Source organism: Chiloscyllium plagiosum, unplaced genomic scaffold, assembly GCF_037043375.1.
Source record: "Chiloscyllium plagiosum isolate Xiang-an unplaced genomic scaffold, Cpla_swu_hap1 HiC_scaffold_4, whole genome shotgun sequence".
Taxonomy (NCBI): Eukaryota; Metazoa; Chordata; class Chondrichthyes; order Orectolobiformes; family Hemiscylliidae; genus Chiloscyllium; species Chiloscyllium plagiosum.
The window spans coordinates 18,954,761-18,970,211 of record NW_028270142.1 but is presented as its reverse complement, the minus strand read 5'-3'; the positions used below and the strand labels follow the sequence as shown (position 1 = coordinate 18,970,211).

Here is a 15,451-nt window from a genome sequence, read left to right as displayed (position 1 = left end):
GTGTGGTCTTACGAATGCTCTGTATAGTTGCAGTGAGACATCCCTCTCTTGTTCTCGAATCTTCTTGCTCTGAAAGCCAACATATCATTTGCCTTCTTCACCACCTGCTACACGTGCCTGCTTACTTTTAATAACTATTGTAAGAGGACATCCAGATCTCATTGGGGAGAAAGTGAGGTCTGCAGATGCTGGAGATCAGAGCTGAAAATGTGTTGCTGGAAAAGCGCAGCAGGTCAGGCAGCATCCAGGGAACAGGAGAATCAACGTTTCGGGCATAAGCCCAATCCTGAAGAAGGGCTTATGCCCGAAACGTCGATTCTCCTGTTCCCTGGATGCTGCCTGACCTGCTGCGCTTTTCCAGCAACACATTTTCAGCATCCAGATCTCATTCCCAATCACTGTTCAGATAACAATCTGCCTGTCTATTTTTGCTACCAGAGTAGATAGCCTCACATTTATTCACATTATGTTGCTTCTGCCATGTATTTGCCATTTAATTAACTTGTCCAACTCACACTGGAGCTCTTCTGCATTCTCCTCACAGTACATCCTCACACCCAGCTTGCTGCATCTGCAAACTTGTAGATATGATATATAGTTTCCTCATCTAAATCTTAGTGGATAGCTGAGGTCCAAGCACTGATCATGACAGTACCCCACTAGTCACTGTCTGTCATCAGATAAAGACTTATTTATTCTTCCTCTTTATTTCCTGTCTGCCAACCACTTCTTAATCCATTTTAGTAAATGTAATAATCCAATTTCATGTATTTTAATTTTATATGCTAATTTCTGGTGTGGGACTTCATCAAAAGCCTTCTGAAAATCCAAGTAAACCACAACCACTGGCTCACCCTGATCCTTATTAGTTTCCTCCTTACCCTACCCCCTTACTAGTTACATCCTCAAAACATTCCAGCTGATTTGTCAAGCACAAGCAGATTTGGCACGCACGACTTCCCCTTCCTAAATCCATGCTGACTCTGTCTGATCTTGTCACTATCGTCCAAGGGCTCTGCTATTGCATCTTTTGTGATGGACTCGAGCATTTTTCTCAGTACCAATGTCAAACTAATATCCTATTTTCTCTCTGCCTCTTTTCTTAAATAATGGGGTCACATTAGCTACCCTGCAATCCATAGGAACTGTTCCTTGTGTTTGTTACTTATTTCATGTGTGGCATCAAGTAGGTTTTTACTTTAAATACGGGCTGAAAATGTGTTGCTGGAAAAGCGCAGCAGGTCAGGCAGCATCCAAGGAGCAGGAGAATCGACATTTCGGGCATGAGCCCTTTCTTTAGGAAGGGCTCATGCCCGAAACATCGATTCTCCTGCTCCTTGGATGCTGCCTGACCTGCTGTGCTTTTCCTGCAACACATTTTTAGCTCTGATCTCCAGCATCTGCAGTCCTCACTTTCTCCTCGAAGATTTTACTTTAAATATCCAAGTAGAGGGAATTAAGAGAGGTTAATTTGAACATAATACTCCCACAATTCACTCTCTGATACATTGTGGTGTGTGTAATATAGTTTTCATGAATCTGCTTTACATTGTTCCAACACAACACTTGCTTCATCTTCTGTTACAATTATATAGAGCATCTTTTACAAGTATATTTCATAACTGTTCCTTCATGTCGATATATTTCCTGAATAACTTACCTTAATAGTACTGCTAATGCTTCATCTTTGTACCCTTTATAAATCAAGTCATTTCCTTGGATATTTGCCAGATTCCTTGAGTCATTGATGTTGCACACATTCATTCACTGGTAAATTGCTATTATCAGTTACTTCTTAGCATAGTTAAGGATAAGTTTCCCTCATTAAAAATCAATTTGAAGTGTTCCATTAAAGCATTTGCCAGAGCAGCCAGGGGCTAGTTTGAAAATTAGCTTTTTCTTCATTGCATTGTTCTCCCAATGCAAGGATAATTGTGAAACAGCTAAGTATTATTCATTAAATGAATGTTATGAATAGGTGTTCATGTTCCATCAATACAAATAAAATCTCACCTCCAGCATGTGTACCTTTCCACACTATAATCAAGTCCGTTTCCAAGAAAGTTGACAAGTTCCAGCATGGAATTTGGAACACACTGAAAACATACAGACACAACAGATGTTTCTCCACTTTATCAACTTATGCACTAATGATCCTTCTTAGTGTTGAATTTGTATCGTTTCCTCTGCCTGCAGTCTGTTTGCATCCTGTTCTTGCTTTCTAGGCCTGCATACTAGGATACTGAAAGATGAGTAATCAGAGATAATAGATGCAGTGACTATAGGTTTCCAAAATTCCTTAGATTCTGTAAAATGCCAGCAGATTGTTACATTAGCTATTTTCCACTTTTACTCAAGAAAGGAGGGAAACAAGAAACTATAAGCCAGAGAGGCTAACATCTATCATAGGGAAATAGTTAAGTGGTAGGAGTCGGAGTAATGAGTAAGTATTTAAATTAGCATGACATGATACTAGTGTCCTAAAGGGATCTGTGTTGGGGTCTCAATTAATCACAATGTTCATGAATGACTTGACCAATGACATACGTGGATTAGTGGTGCTGGAAAAGCACAGCAGTTCAGGCAGCATCCGAGGAGCAGTAAAATCGACTTTTCGGGCAAAAGCCCTTCATCAGGAATACAGGCAGAGCATTCATGGTCAAATATCTAAATTTCCTGATGACATAAAATGGAGCAGCATTGTCGATAGTGTTGACGACAGCATAAAGTTACAACAGGATATTGACAGATTAGGTAAAGCTGTGGCTTCTATCTCTGGTGATATTTTTCAAGACATGTAAACAACATAATCTCATTTACAGGCAAATCTTAGTAGGTAGGAATTAATTTACTTCAGGTCTCAAGGATTTAACACTGATCTTTTCTCGATGAAAGCCACTGTGTTTTAAAAAGCAAAGCCAAATGGAAGCTTTAGTCCCAGTGTGAATTGACCTGTATTTAATTCAAGCTGTAACTCACAAGGCATGGTCTCTTTGTATCTGTACTGATTAAAAGCAATTGTATTGAAATGTTTTAGCTTCTTCCTGAGCAGTATGGACCCCTCACTTTACTACTTCTTCCAACAGGCCACAGCACCTGTCAACATTCCTGGGTCAAAGTTTACTCCTACCAGCAATGGATTCAGCATCTCTTGGCAATCTCCACCAGTAACCTTCACTGGCATGCCAGTAAGTACGCTGAGCTAAAAGTGTAAATACCACAGCTCCAGATAGTGGAACCTTGAAGCACCTAGGGCCATCAAGATTTTGCATAAAATGCAATTCTACTTTGTATAGTTCTAAGGTTGCTTCAAAACTATTGTGCAGTTGCTAATAATAATTTGCAGTATTCTGGGAAATTTCCAGAAAACTCAACATAAATATTCTGTGGAATTTCCATATAGCCACTCCTAATCAACAACTTCAGCAGAATATCTAGAGCAATGTAAGATGCCAAAATTATGCTTTTTCTTGAGGGATTGTGCCAGCATTATGGCAGTGGATTGTAGCACTTGAGATCTAAAGTGTGGATATTCTGATCAGACAACTGATGAAAGCCTTGTTTAAATCTGTGCCGGGAATGTACACCAATTTTCATGTAATTGAAGTTTGGCATATGAAGTGGTCATCATATTCATATACAGTGAACGTTTCAGGAGATGAGGTCATTCTATCAAGGCACCCTTGCAATCCAGATGATAATAGACCCTTGTTTTTTGGTGCTTTATTTTCCTTCCATTCTGTTCATCATAAGAGTTTTGGTGCTAAATGTTATCCTTCTGTTGTGAACATTCCTAATGAATAACTTTGCTATTTGGAGGACAAAAAGGAGAAACAAGACAAAGCAGATTACATCCACTTGACGTTTATTTTCGAACTGGACATTCAGGTATGGGATTTATCAGAGGTGTGATTATATTTTAGCCCTTGGATTTTATTTCTTCAGCTTATTCTTGAAGGCCTGGAGAGACATTTGCAACATGGATCAATCCACAATGCACAGCTTGATCAAGTAAATGGATGTTTGCTGATTTGGCAGAGCAGACTGGCTGTTATATTTCAATCAGCAGTATGAGACTTTGGTTTGCCAAGTAACATGATTCTCTAAAGACTTTGGCATTATTGACTGGAAACCAGGTGCTTTCATGAGTTCCTACTCAGGTTTCCAATGCATGATGAACTGCACTATCTAGCAGTCCAGTTGCCAAATGGCTCAGCAGTGGCCATCACTCTGTGATCTGCTTGCCAGGCAGTAATTGTTAGGCAATGCGCAGAGTTTGTATTATTTGATCAAAAATTAAGGGTACCAGTGTTAATTGCTAGGAGTCCAAAACCACCTTCATGAGGCACAGGTCATGATATCTCTTTCCAAACAGAGCCTGATATAGTTCAGCTGACAGGATAATGATCCTCATTCCCATTAGGCATTTTCATAGAATAATGGGAATTTACAGCATCAAGGAGACCCTTCGGGCCACTGTGCCTGTACTGACAGTACTTGACAGGTGTGCTTAGTCCCACCCCTATATTTATAATCTGTCATGATGTGATTTGAACCCATTACATCAGAATAATAAACTGGGACTCTTAATTACAATGTCAGTGACATTACCACGAAACCAATGCATCCTCCAAGTTAGTCTCCAACATAAATCTAACAAATAAGGAGCACTTTTCCAGATTTATGCCTCAGAGTATTTTGTATCATGAAGACAGATGTGCACTTTACATATAGTCCGACTAGCACTGTTCTTTACTGGCTACAGATTGATTTTTGAGTTAATAGTAGATTTGTCAGTAGAGATACAAACACCATTTATTGTTGCCCTAGTCAGGCCCTGTAAAGAACTTTACCCAGACAAAGCTGTCATTTAAGAATCTACCCAGAACAATAATCATCTAGGCATTTTAATTTAACTGATATGGTTAGTTTCATCAAACTAAGCAGTGCAACTCTGATCTAGATTCGGAATGTTAGCTTGCTCTCTCTCCATGGATGCTGTCTGACTTGCTATGATCTCCAGCATTTGTTGTTTAGACTATAGACTCCAGTATCTGCAGTAATTTGCTCCTACAGTGCAACATAATGGTAACCAATAGGCTGTAATAACCACAATCAAGTGCAACAGCCAAAACATGAATACTGTACACTTCTAGAATAGTGTTTGTCTCTGCCCATATTAACCAAAGCATAATGTAAAATTTCAATACTTGCAGAAAAGAACAAGCAAACACTGATCTCAATGCTATGTAAATTGGGGCCAACAATATGAAAATTATAAGTTAGTACTGATCATTCTAATCATTTTCACCAGTGACATGCTATAACTAAATCATGTGATATTTCAGATGGGTGTATCTTCAAGAGAAAGTTGTAATAGTAGGTTTCACAATATGTAGCATTAATTGCATGCAATCTGAAACCCACCATTATCATTAATTTACACAGTGTATTTGGTTTTTAAATTTTCACTGATGAGGCAGATAAAGGCGCCTTTGGATTGTCAGCATGCATGTAATTACTTTACAGTTTAATAATAGCTCCACGTGTTTTCATTGTTCTATTTGCAAACAACACTATATCTGTTGTTTGGTACATATGAAGTTTTAACTTAAGTTGGGATATCGTCAGGTGTATGACACTTTTACCTTGGAATAGCTGTGAGTTCCACTTAAAGTTTTCAATGCTCTAGGTTCCACTTACAACATAATTCCAAATATGACACTGAATCTAGCTCCTAATGGCTGAATTCTGCTAATCTGATGTTTTGTACTCTGCTTTGCAAGAATTCCTGTACAGATTTTTAAAAATCCCACTCTTTGCACAGTTCATCTCTGTTAAGATTTGTGCATGAGAAGGAATGAGGAAGATTCCTAAGATTCCTTCTCATGCACCAGTGACATGCTGAAACTATAACAGGAATCGAAGAGGATGATGGAACAGCCTGTGTGAACTGAAGAAGGAGAAAAATGTCAGTGTACATATAGAGAGAAGGGTTCATGAATTGTGACTGAGACAGAAGGAAGAAACTTCCATGAACATGAGGGGGCTTGTTTTTTTCGGTCTAGATACTGGGCAGGTGAAGACATGCTACCTTCCACAAACTGTGTGCTCACTTAGAGAGGCTGTTTGCGTTGTTGAACTCACATGGAAAAACCTAGTGTTGAAACCCTGCAAACAGAATGTATTATATACCATGCTGCTAGAACTTCATCGTTATAACTCCATTTTGTATATTGACGACTTCTATGTTACTGAGTCAGGAAGTTAATAAAAATCAGAGGTTAATGAAGGTCGCAATGAGAGACAAAGGGAGGACATTAGCTGAGTGAGGGCACCATTTCTCTCAAATTTCCATGACATACATCATTAACACACTTTGAGTCAAATAAGCCATGGATTGTCCCCTCATTTTGGGATAAATAATTTTGCGCTGTCAGCAATGCAGCCTGTGATATTAAACTGAGGAATTTCAAAAGCATTGCTGCATGAAGAAAAAGTCAGGTCATCAGTCCACAGCTCAAGGTGTTTAAACAGCTGTCAGTTAGTACACACTTGTGTAAGCTGTAGAGCTTGTATTCCGAGGCTACCTGACCTGGGGATAAGGCACAGACAAGGCCTATGTGGGTGACAGATAGTCAAATTCAGACAGTAAGGGAACAGGGAAGAGTTGCAAAACAACTGGGATGTGATTGGATGTCAGAGCTGCAGCAGTAAGTCAAATCTTTAAGGGAAAAGATAGAAAACCAACTGGAACATGAAAAACCCCAGTGGTTTAAATGAAAGGAGCCAGCTGGACATCATTTTTTAAAAAAAAATCATTAACTGATTTTTTGAATCAATCTGTTCAGAGACATTATTACACACCTCTGGAGTAAGTGGGACTTGAACCCAGGCCTCCTCCAGGGGTAGGGACACTATCACTGTGCCACTAGAGGGCCGGCTGGATCTCACAGAATATAAGTTCCCTGATTGGGGCTGTTAATTTGGTCCAATCAGGGAGCCCTGGCTGACAGATAAAAAGGGTGAGTGTCAGGGATACTGACAGTCCGGTGTCTGACTCGGTATGAGGCAGGACTGTAGTCAAGGACTGTTCATGTGTCAACAAAAGGATGACTTGGTGAGGGGATGCTGGCCTTGGCCTTTGTGGCGACTGAAAATACACTGAGGTGACAGTTAAAACCGCTATTACTCTCTGGGTGCCATGAAAGATATAACTGCAACATTTAAAACAGGACCAAAACTTTATTTTGAATTCGGGAATGTTGGAAGCAAATGTTGTTGAGTCCACTACAGACGTTAATTAAGATGAGTAACATAGTTCAGAGACAAGAAATTATGCATTAGAAAATGAGAACATTTTACTAAAAAAGGAATAAATTTTAATGAAACAATATGAAAAGAATGAATGAGATATTTTAGTAGGGGGTAGGGAGATTCAGCTGAGACCAACAAAAAAGGAAATGAGCATTGACCCTTCCATTTATTTTAATCGGTAGGAATTTCCCAAAAAAAGAAGGTGAAGAGACATTCCTAAAGCCAGGAAAGTTATATTAATATTGCAGCAAAACGTATCTAACTTAATTGACAAGCTTAGAAATGTTTGAACTCATTTTAAAGGCTTCATTAGAAGAATATTGCTTCATTGTAGAATCGTAAAACTCGAAAGAATTTTTAAGATACAAGTGTTTTGAAAAACAAAGGATTTCAGAGCCAAAGCAGTAATTCACCACCTGGTTCACATTATCTCTTGTATGTGGGGATGGGGGTGGGGGTGGGGGGGGGGGGGGGAGACTGTCATACAATCAATGGCTGAACAGGTTGGAACTCACTGAAAGTGAGAAGAATGAAAGGTGATCTCATTAAGACATATCCGATTATCAAGGAGGTTGACAGGGTAAATGCTGAGACTCAAGGATCAGAGGGCACAGACTTAGAATAATGGGGTGCCAATTTAAGACTGAGATAAGGAGGACTTTTTTTTTCTCTCAGAGGATTCTGAGTCACAGAGTCATTAAGATGTACAGCACGGAAACAGACCCTTTGGTCCAACTTGTCCATGCCAACCACATATCCTAAACTAATCTAGTCACATTTGCCAGCACTTTGCTCATATCCCTCTAAACCCTTCCTATTCATATACCTATCCAGATGCTGTAATTGTACCAGTCTCCACCACTTCCTCTGGCAGCTCATTCCATACATGCACCCACCCTCTGTGTGAAAAGGTTGCCCCTTAGATCCCTTTTATACCTTTCCCCTCTCACCCTAAACCTATGCCCTCTAATTCTAGTCTTCCCCTATCCCAGGGAAATGAACTTGTCTATTTACCCTATCCATGCCTTCATGATTTTATAAACTTCCGTAAGGTCATCTCTCAGCCTCCAACGCTCCAGGGAAAACAGCCCCAGCCTATTCAACATCTGCCTATAGCTCAAATCCTCCAACCCTGGCAACGTCCTTGTAAATCTTTTCTGAACCTTTTCAAGTGTCACAACATCCTTCCGATAGAAAGACCAGAATTACACACAATATTCAAAAAGTGGCCTAACTATTGTCCTGTACAGCTGAAATATGACCTCCCAACTCCCATACTCAATACTCTGACTAATACCAAACGCCTTCTTCACTGTCCTATCTACCTGCGACTCCACTTTCAAAGAGCTATGAACCTGTACCCCAAGGTCTCTTTGTTCAGCATTACTTTCCAGGACCTTCCCATTAAGTGTATAAGTCCTGCTCTGATTTGCTTTCCCAAAATGCAGCACCTCACATTTATCTGAATTAAACTCCATCCGCCACTCCTCAGTCCATTGGCCCATCTGATCAAGATCTTGTAATCTGAGGTAACCTTCTTCGTTGTCCACTACACCTCCAATTTTGGTGTCAACTGCAAACTTACTAACTATGCCTCCTATGTTCACGCCCAAATCATTTATATAAATGATGAAAAGTAGTGGACCTAGCACTGATCCTTGTGGCACTCCAATGGTCATAGGCCTCCAGTCTGAAAAACAACCCTCCACCACCATCCTTTGTCTTCTACCTTTGAGACAGTTCTGTATCCAAATGGCTAGTTCTCTCTGTATTCTATGTGATCTAAACTTGCTCACCACTCTCCCATGGGGAACCTTGTCTAATGCCTTACTGAAGTCCATATAGATCACATCTACCGCTCTGCTCTCATCAATCCTCTTTGTTGCTTCTTCAAATAAACTCAATCAAGTTTGTGAGACATGATTTCCCCTGCAGAAAGCCATGCTGATTATCTCTAATCAATCTTTGTTTTTCCAAAGACATGTGCATCCTGTCCCTCAGGATTCCCTCCAACAACTTAACCACCACCGACGTTAGGCTTACTGGTCTATAGTTCCCAGGCTTTTCCTTACCACCTTCCTTAAATAATGGCACCATGTTAACCAACCTCCAGTCTTCTGGCACCTCACCTGTGACTATCGATGATACAAATATCTCAGCAAGGGGCCCAACAATCACTTCCCTAGCTTCTCACAGACTCCTGGGGATTTATCCACTTTTATCCATTTCAAGGCATCCAGCACCTCTTTCTCTGTAATATGGACATTTTTCAAGATGTCACCATCTATTTCCCTACATTCTATACCTTCCATGTACTTCTCCACAGTAAACACTGATGCAAAATACTCGTTTAGTATCTCCCATGTCTCCTGTGGCTCCACACAAAGGCTGCCTTGCTGATCTTTGAGGGGCCCTATTCTCTCCCTAATTAACCTTTTGTCCTTAATGTATTTGTAAACTCCCTTTGGATTCTCTTTGACCCTATTTGCCAAAGCTATCTCATGTCCCCCTTTTGCCCTCCTGATTTTCCTTTTAAGTATACTCCTTTATACTCTTCTAAGGATTCACTCGATCTATCCTGTCTATACCTGACATATGCTTCCTTCTTTTTCTAAACTAAAACCTCAATTTCTCAAGTCATCCAGCATTCCTTAAACCTACCAGCCTTTCCTTTCACCCTAACAGGAATACACTGTCTCTGGACTCTAGTTATCTCATTTTTGAAGGCTTCCCATTTTCCAGTCGTCCCTTTACCTGCGAACATCTGCCCCCAATCAGCTTTTGAATATTCTTGCCTAAGGCCGTAAAAATTTGCCGTCTTTCAATTTAGAACTAATTTAAACTAATAGAATTATGGTTGCTGGCCCCAAAGTGCTCCCCCACTGACACCTCAGTCAGTTGCCCTGCCTTATTTCCCAGGACTAGGTCAAGTGTTGCATTTTCTCCAGGAGGTACATCCACATTCTGAATCAGAAAATATTTTTGTACACACTTATTAAATTCCTCTCCATCTAAACCCTTAGCACTATGGCAATCCCAGTCTATGTTTGGAAAGTTAAAATCACCTACTATAACCACCTATTATTCTTACAGATAACTGAAATCTCCTTACAGATTTGTTTCTCAATTCCCTGCTGACTATTAGGAGGTAATAATACAATCTCAATAAGGTGATCATCCCTTCCTTATTTCTCAGTTCCACCCAAATAACCTCCCTGGATGTACTTCCGGGAATATCCTCCCTCAGTACAGCTGTAACGCTATCCATTATCAAAAACTCCACTCTCCCTCTTTTCTTGTGCCCCTTTCTATCATTCCTATAGCATTTGTATCCTGGAACATTGAACTGCCAGTCCTGTCCATCCCTGAGCCATGTTTCTGTAATTGCTATGATATCCCAGTCCCATGTTCCTAACCATGCCCTGAGTTAATCTGCCTTCCCTGTTAGGCCCCTTGCATTGAAATAAATGCAGTTTAATTGATCAGTCCTACCTTGTTCTCTGCTTTGTCCCTGACTGCCCTGACTGTTTGACTTGCTCCTTTTCCCAACTGTACCACTCTCAGATTGATCTCTTTCCTCACTATCTCCCTGGGTCCCATAGCCCAGCTTACTCGTCCTGAGCAGCTCGAGCAAATCTCCCTGCCAATATATTAGTCCCCTTCCAACTCTGTTGTAATCCATCCTTCTTTTATAGGTCACTTCTACACCAGAAGAGATTGTAATGATCCAAAAATTTGAACCATTCTCTCCTGCACCAGCTACTCAGCCACGCATTCATCTGCTCTATCCTCCTATTCCTACCCTTACTAGGTTGTAGCACCAGGAATTATCTAGATATTACTGTCCTCGAGGACCTCCTTTTTAAATTCCTGCCTAACTTTCTATATTCTCCCTTCAGAATCTCATCCTTTACCCTTCCTGTAACATTAGTTCCAATGTGTACAATGACCTTCTGCTGGTCCCTCTCCCCCTTGAGAGCATTCTGCATCCTCTCCGAGACATCCTTGATCCTGGCACCAGAGAAGCAACACACCGATCTGATTTTTCACTGCTGGGTGCAGAACCTTTGGAACTCCTTGCCACAGAGAACAGCGGCTGCTGAATCATTGTGTATATTTAAGGCTCAGATAGGTAGATTCTTGATCAGTCGGGAATCAAGGGTTATGGGGAAAAGGCTGGTAAGTGGACGTGAGGAATGTTGGATCAGCCATGTTCCTATTGAATGGTGGAACAGGGTGACTACTCCTGTTCCTATTTCTCATGATTTCTTATGGCTTCTGGTTTCTCACAACTGGTCAATACAATTTGAAACCACATCAAAATTGTCAGTTCAATGCTGTTGAATAGTAATGCATAAAGAAAAGGTTGCAAAGGCGCGAGCAAGCTTTGCAGTAATTGTAAATTAAACTGTATTTTTGAAGAAGACAACTTATAGTACATCAGATTTAAAGCAGTATTGAAATTATATGCTTTAAAATACTTCCACAGCAATAAGATTGATCAACAGATTAAAGAGAAATGGAAAGAGCCATCATGCTTCCGAGCAGATGCAACATCAGAAATAACTTTAATTGAAAACGTTATTGGAATTTATAGAAAAACAGTTCCTAAGGTGCAGAATTGTTTCAAAATTGAATACCAAACCAGAAGCAGAAAAAGTTAACACACCAGTGTATTCAGTCAGTTCTGTAGTCGAAAATAAATTAAACATTCTTGTTGATGTTATAAAAGCTATTGACAATTACATTTACTTGAGAACAACTGGAATTTTTGAACAGTAGATTTAAACTTCCAGGAGAATCTATAGACAATTTTACTGTCAATCAACTGGGCATGGGGGTGTAAGTGGAAATGAAGGGTATGTTTTGGAGGCATACCTTGGCATGAGACTTTCAGGGACTTGTCTTGATATGAGGAGTGTTTCAGCAGGTATACCTTAGCATGGGTGTACATAAGGAACATCTGAAAATACCTTTCGAAAGGTTTCCCTACACAGACTGTGGTTCACAACGCCCTGAACATGATCCTTTAAAATGTTGGCCAACCATGAAAATTCCAGATGTGGACCATGCCAATCTCCACAATGGAGCTTGCCTAATTGAGACTGTTGGGTAAGGTCTGATGACTCAAACCAATCTGTGACTCTAAAATGTACTTCATATTAGAAACCCTTGCCGATTTTTCATTATTTTATTATCAATTTTGTTTTGGAGCTGTGAACTGTGAGCTGAGAGCTGAAAGGTGACCTTTGGACCGCGAGCAGCTGCTTGTGTCAACAAAAGAGAGAAAAAGTCTTTTGTTGTTTGTGAGGCCAGGCCTGAAAGTTAATTGTAAATTGGTTCTTGATCAAAGAACTCCATAGACGCTTGGCTGTGAAGTAAACAGATGGCAGATGTTTGAAAGATAACAGGACTTCATCAGGAGATAAGTACTCTGGTGGGTAGAGCCCAGAGTTTGAACTGATTTTTGAACTTGGGGTTTCTGAGAAAAGGAGTTTGACTGTTGATGCTACAGCATAAAGATTTGAAAGCTTCCTGCCTAATCTACTATTATCAGCTATTGGAAGTTCAGAGAATTGAAGCTAAATTACAATTATTACTGAAACGTCCTCACAGTGAACTGAAAAGATGGTACTATTAAACATCTTCAGAAAATCAAACAGGAAATAATCCTGTAAGCCTCATGAACAATGCTTTGTGAAACGTACTTAAGTAATCTGCCTAGTTTTGTTATTTTCTATAAATTTATTCCTTAACAAGAATAAATGTCTTTGTGTGAATGTGGCCAAAAACAAAGGTTATTGGATTTAAATCTTAGACATTAATTAGATTGCATTGTTATTTAATTTTGCTCTGCTAAATGTCTATTATTAATAAATTGCTAAGTCAAAGAGTCATAGTCCAACTTGTCCATGCCGACCAGATATCACAACCCAATCTAGTTCCATCTGCCAGCACTTCACCCATATCCCTCCAAACCCTTCCTATTCATATAGCCATCCAAATGCCTTTTAAATGTTGCAATTGTACCAGCCTCCACCAGTTCCTCCGACAGCTCGTTCCATACATGTACCACACTCTGCGTGAAAAAGTTGCCCCTCTCACTCTAAACCTATGCCCTCTAGTTCTGGACTCCCCCACTCCAGGGAAAGACTTTGTCTATTTATCCTATCCATGTCCCTCATGATTTTATAAATCTCTATAAGGTAACCCCTCAGCCTCCGACGCTCCAGGGAAAACAGCCCCAGCCTGTTCAGTTCTCTCCCTATAGCTCAAATCCTCCAAACCTGGCAACATCCTTGAAAATCTTTTCTGAACCCTTTCAAGTTTCACAACATCTTTCCGATAGGGAGGAGACCAGAATTGCATGCAATGTTCCAACAGTGGCCTAATCAATGTCCTGTACAGCCACAACATGACCTCCCAACTCCTGTACTCAGTACTCTGACCAATAAAGGAAAGCATACCAAATGCCTTCTTCACTATCCTATCTACCTGCGACTCCACTTTCAAGGAGCTATGAACCTGCACTCCAAGGTCTCTTTGTTCAGCAACACTTTCCAGGACCTTGCCAATAAGTGTATAAGTCCTACTAAGATTTGCTTTTCCAAAATGCAGCACCTCACATGTATACAAATTAAACTCCATCTGCCACTTCTTAGCCCATTGGCCCATCTGATCAAGATCCTGTTGTAATCCAAGGTAACCTTCTTCATTGTTCACTACACTTCCAATTTTGGTGTCATCTGCGAACTTACTAACTACCTCTGAGCTGAGGATCCTCTACGGCTGAGGATCCTGGGATTGTATTCATTGGAGTTTAGAAGATTAAGGGGAGATCTAATAGAAACTTACAAGATAATACATGGCTTGGAAAGGGAGGACGCTAGGAAATTGTTTCCGTTAGGCGAGGAGCCTAGGAACCGTGGAGACAGCCTTAGAATTAGAGGGGGTAAATTCAGAACAGAAATGCGGAGACATATCTTCAGCCAGAGAGTGGTGGGCCTGTGGAATTCATTGCCGCAGAGTGCAGTGGAGGCCGGGACGCTAAATGTCTTCAAGGCAGAGATTGATAAATTCTTGATGTCACAAGGAATTAAGGGCTACGGGGAGAATGCGGGTAAGTGGAGTTGAAATGCCCATCAGCCATGATTGAATGGCGGAGTGGACTTGATGGGCCGAATGGCCTTACTTCCACTCCTATGTCTTATGGTCTTATAGTCTTATGTTCACATCCAAATCATTTATAGAAATGATGAAAAGTAGTGGACCCAGCATCGATCCTTGTGGCACTCCACTGGTCACAGGCCTCTAGTTTGAAAAACAACTCTCCACCACCACCCCTCTGTCTTCTACCTTTGAACCAGTTCTGTATCCAAATGGCAGTCTCCCATCTTTTTTTAAACTACAAACGCAGTGTCTAGAATAGATTATTTACGAAGTCTGGAATTAGTTATTCAAAGGTCTGTGTGGGAAACATTGGGGTCAACTTTGAAGGACTTTGAAGATTTTAATTCTACTGTGTTGTGAATAGGGAGGGTGGGGAGGCTGATTTGCTTCAGTGGTCTTGCTGCATGTCATAACTTAATTGGGGGCTCATCTGTGATCTTGAAACACAGACCACACACGTCTGGTATTGGACTTTGGCACTTAAAGTAGGTATACCATAAACATAGATGTACACATAGACATTGTACATAGACTTAAGATGGCACTGAAAATTGTTAAAGATTTTTTTGAAGTATTAGAAGTTACCCTGGTTTGGAAATAAAACTATCAGAGCAAGCTAAGAAGGCAAACATCACACATTAGTAATGGAACAATTGGGTTTAGTGGACATAGAAAGGCCAAATGGTACATGTAGTACATCAGATCCAAAAATCACAAAGTTTGGATTGTGATTGGGAATCCTGGAATTGGAGCTCAGCTGCCATTTTTAGAAGGGCTACCAAGTCAACACAAAAATGCAAAAATAGCTTGCTCAAAGAGAGAGCTTTTATGAAATGTCTTGAAGGAAGCAAGGGAGGTGGAGAGCCATAGCAAGGAAATGTCAGAGCTTTGTACCTAGGCATCTGAAGGCACATGCACCAATGATGGAGCAGTTGTAATTGAGAATGAACAAGAGGCTAGAGTG

General features: G+C 40.4%; 1 protein-coding gene across 2 annotated transcripts in view; it reads left to right on the top strand.

The window, feature by feature from the left end:
- The window catches only part of znf704 (zinc finger protein 704), a 192,380-nt gene that overhangs the window by 149,403 nt on the left and 27,526 nt on the right, over positions 1–15,451 (top strand). For both annotated transcript variants that reach the window (XM_087985999.1, XM_043689092.2), the window contains exon 7: positions 3,087–3,188. In XM_087985999.1, coding sequence (XP_087842125.1) covers positions 3,087–3,188 — 102 coding nt within the window. The remainder of the gene's footprint in view (positions 1–3,086; positions 3,189–15,451) is intronic.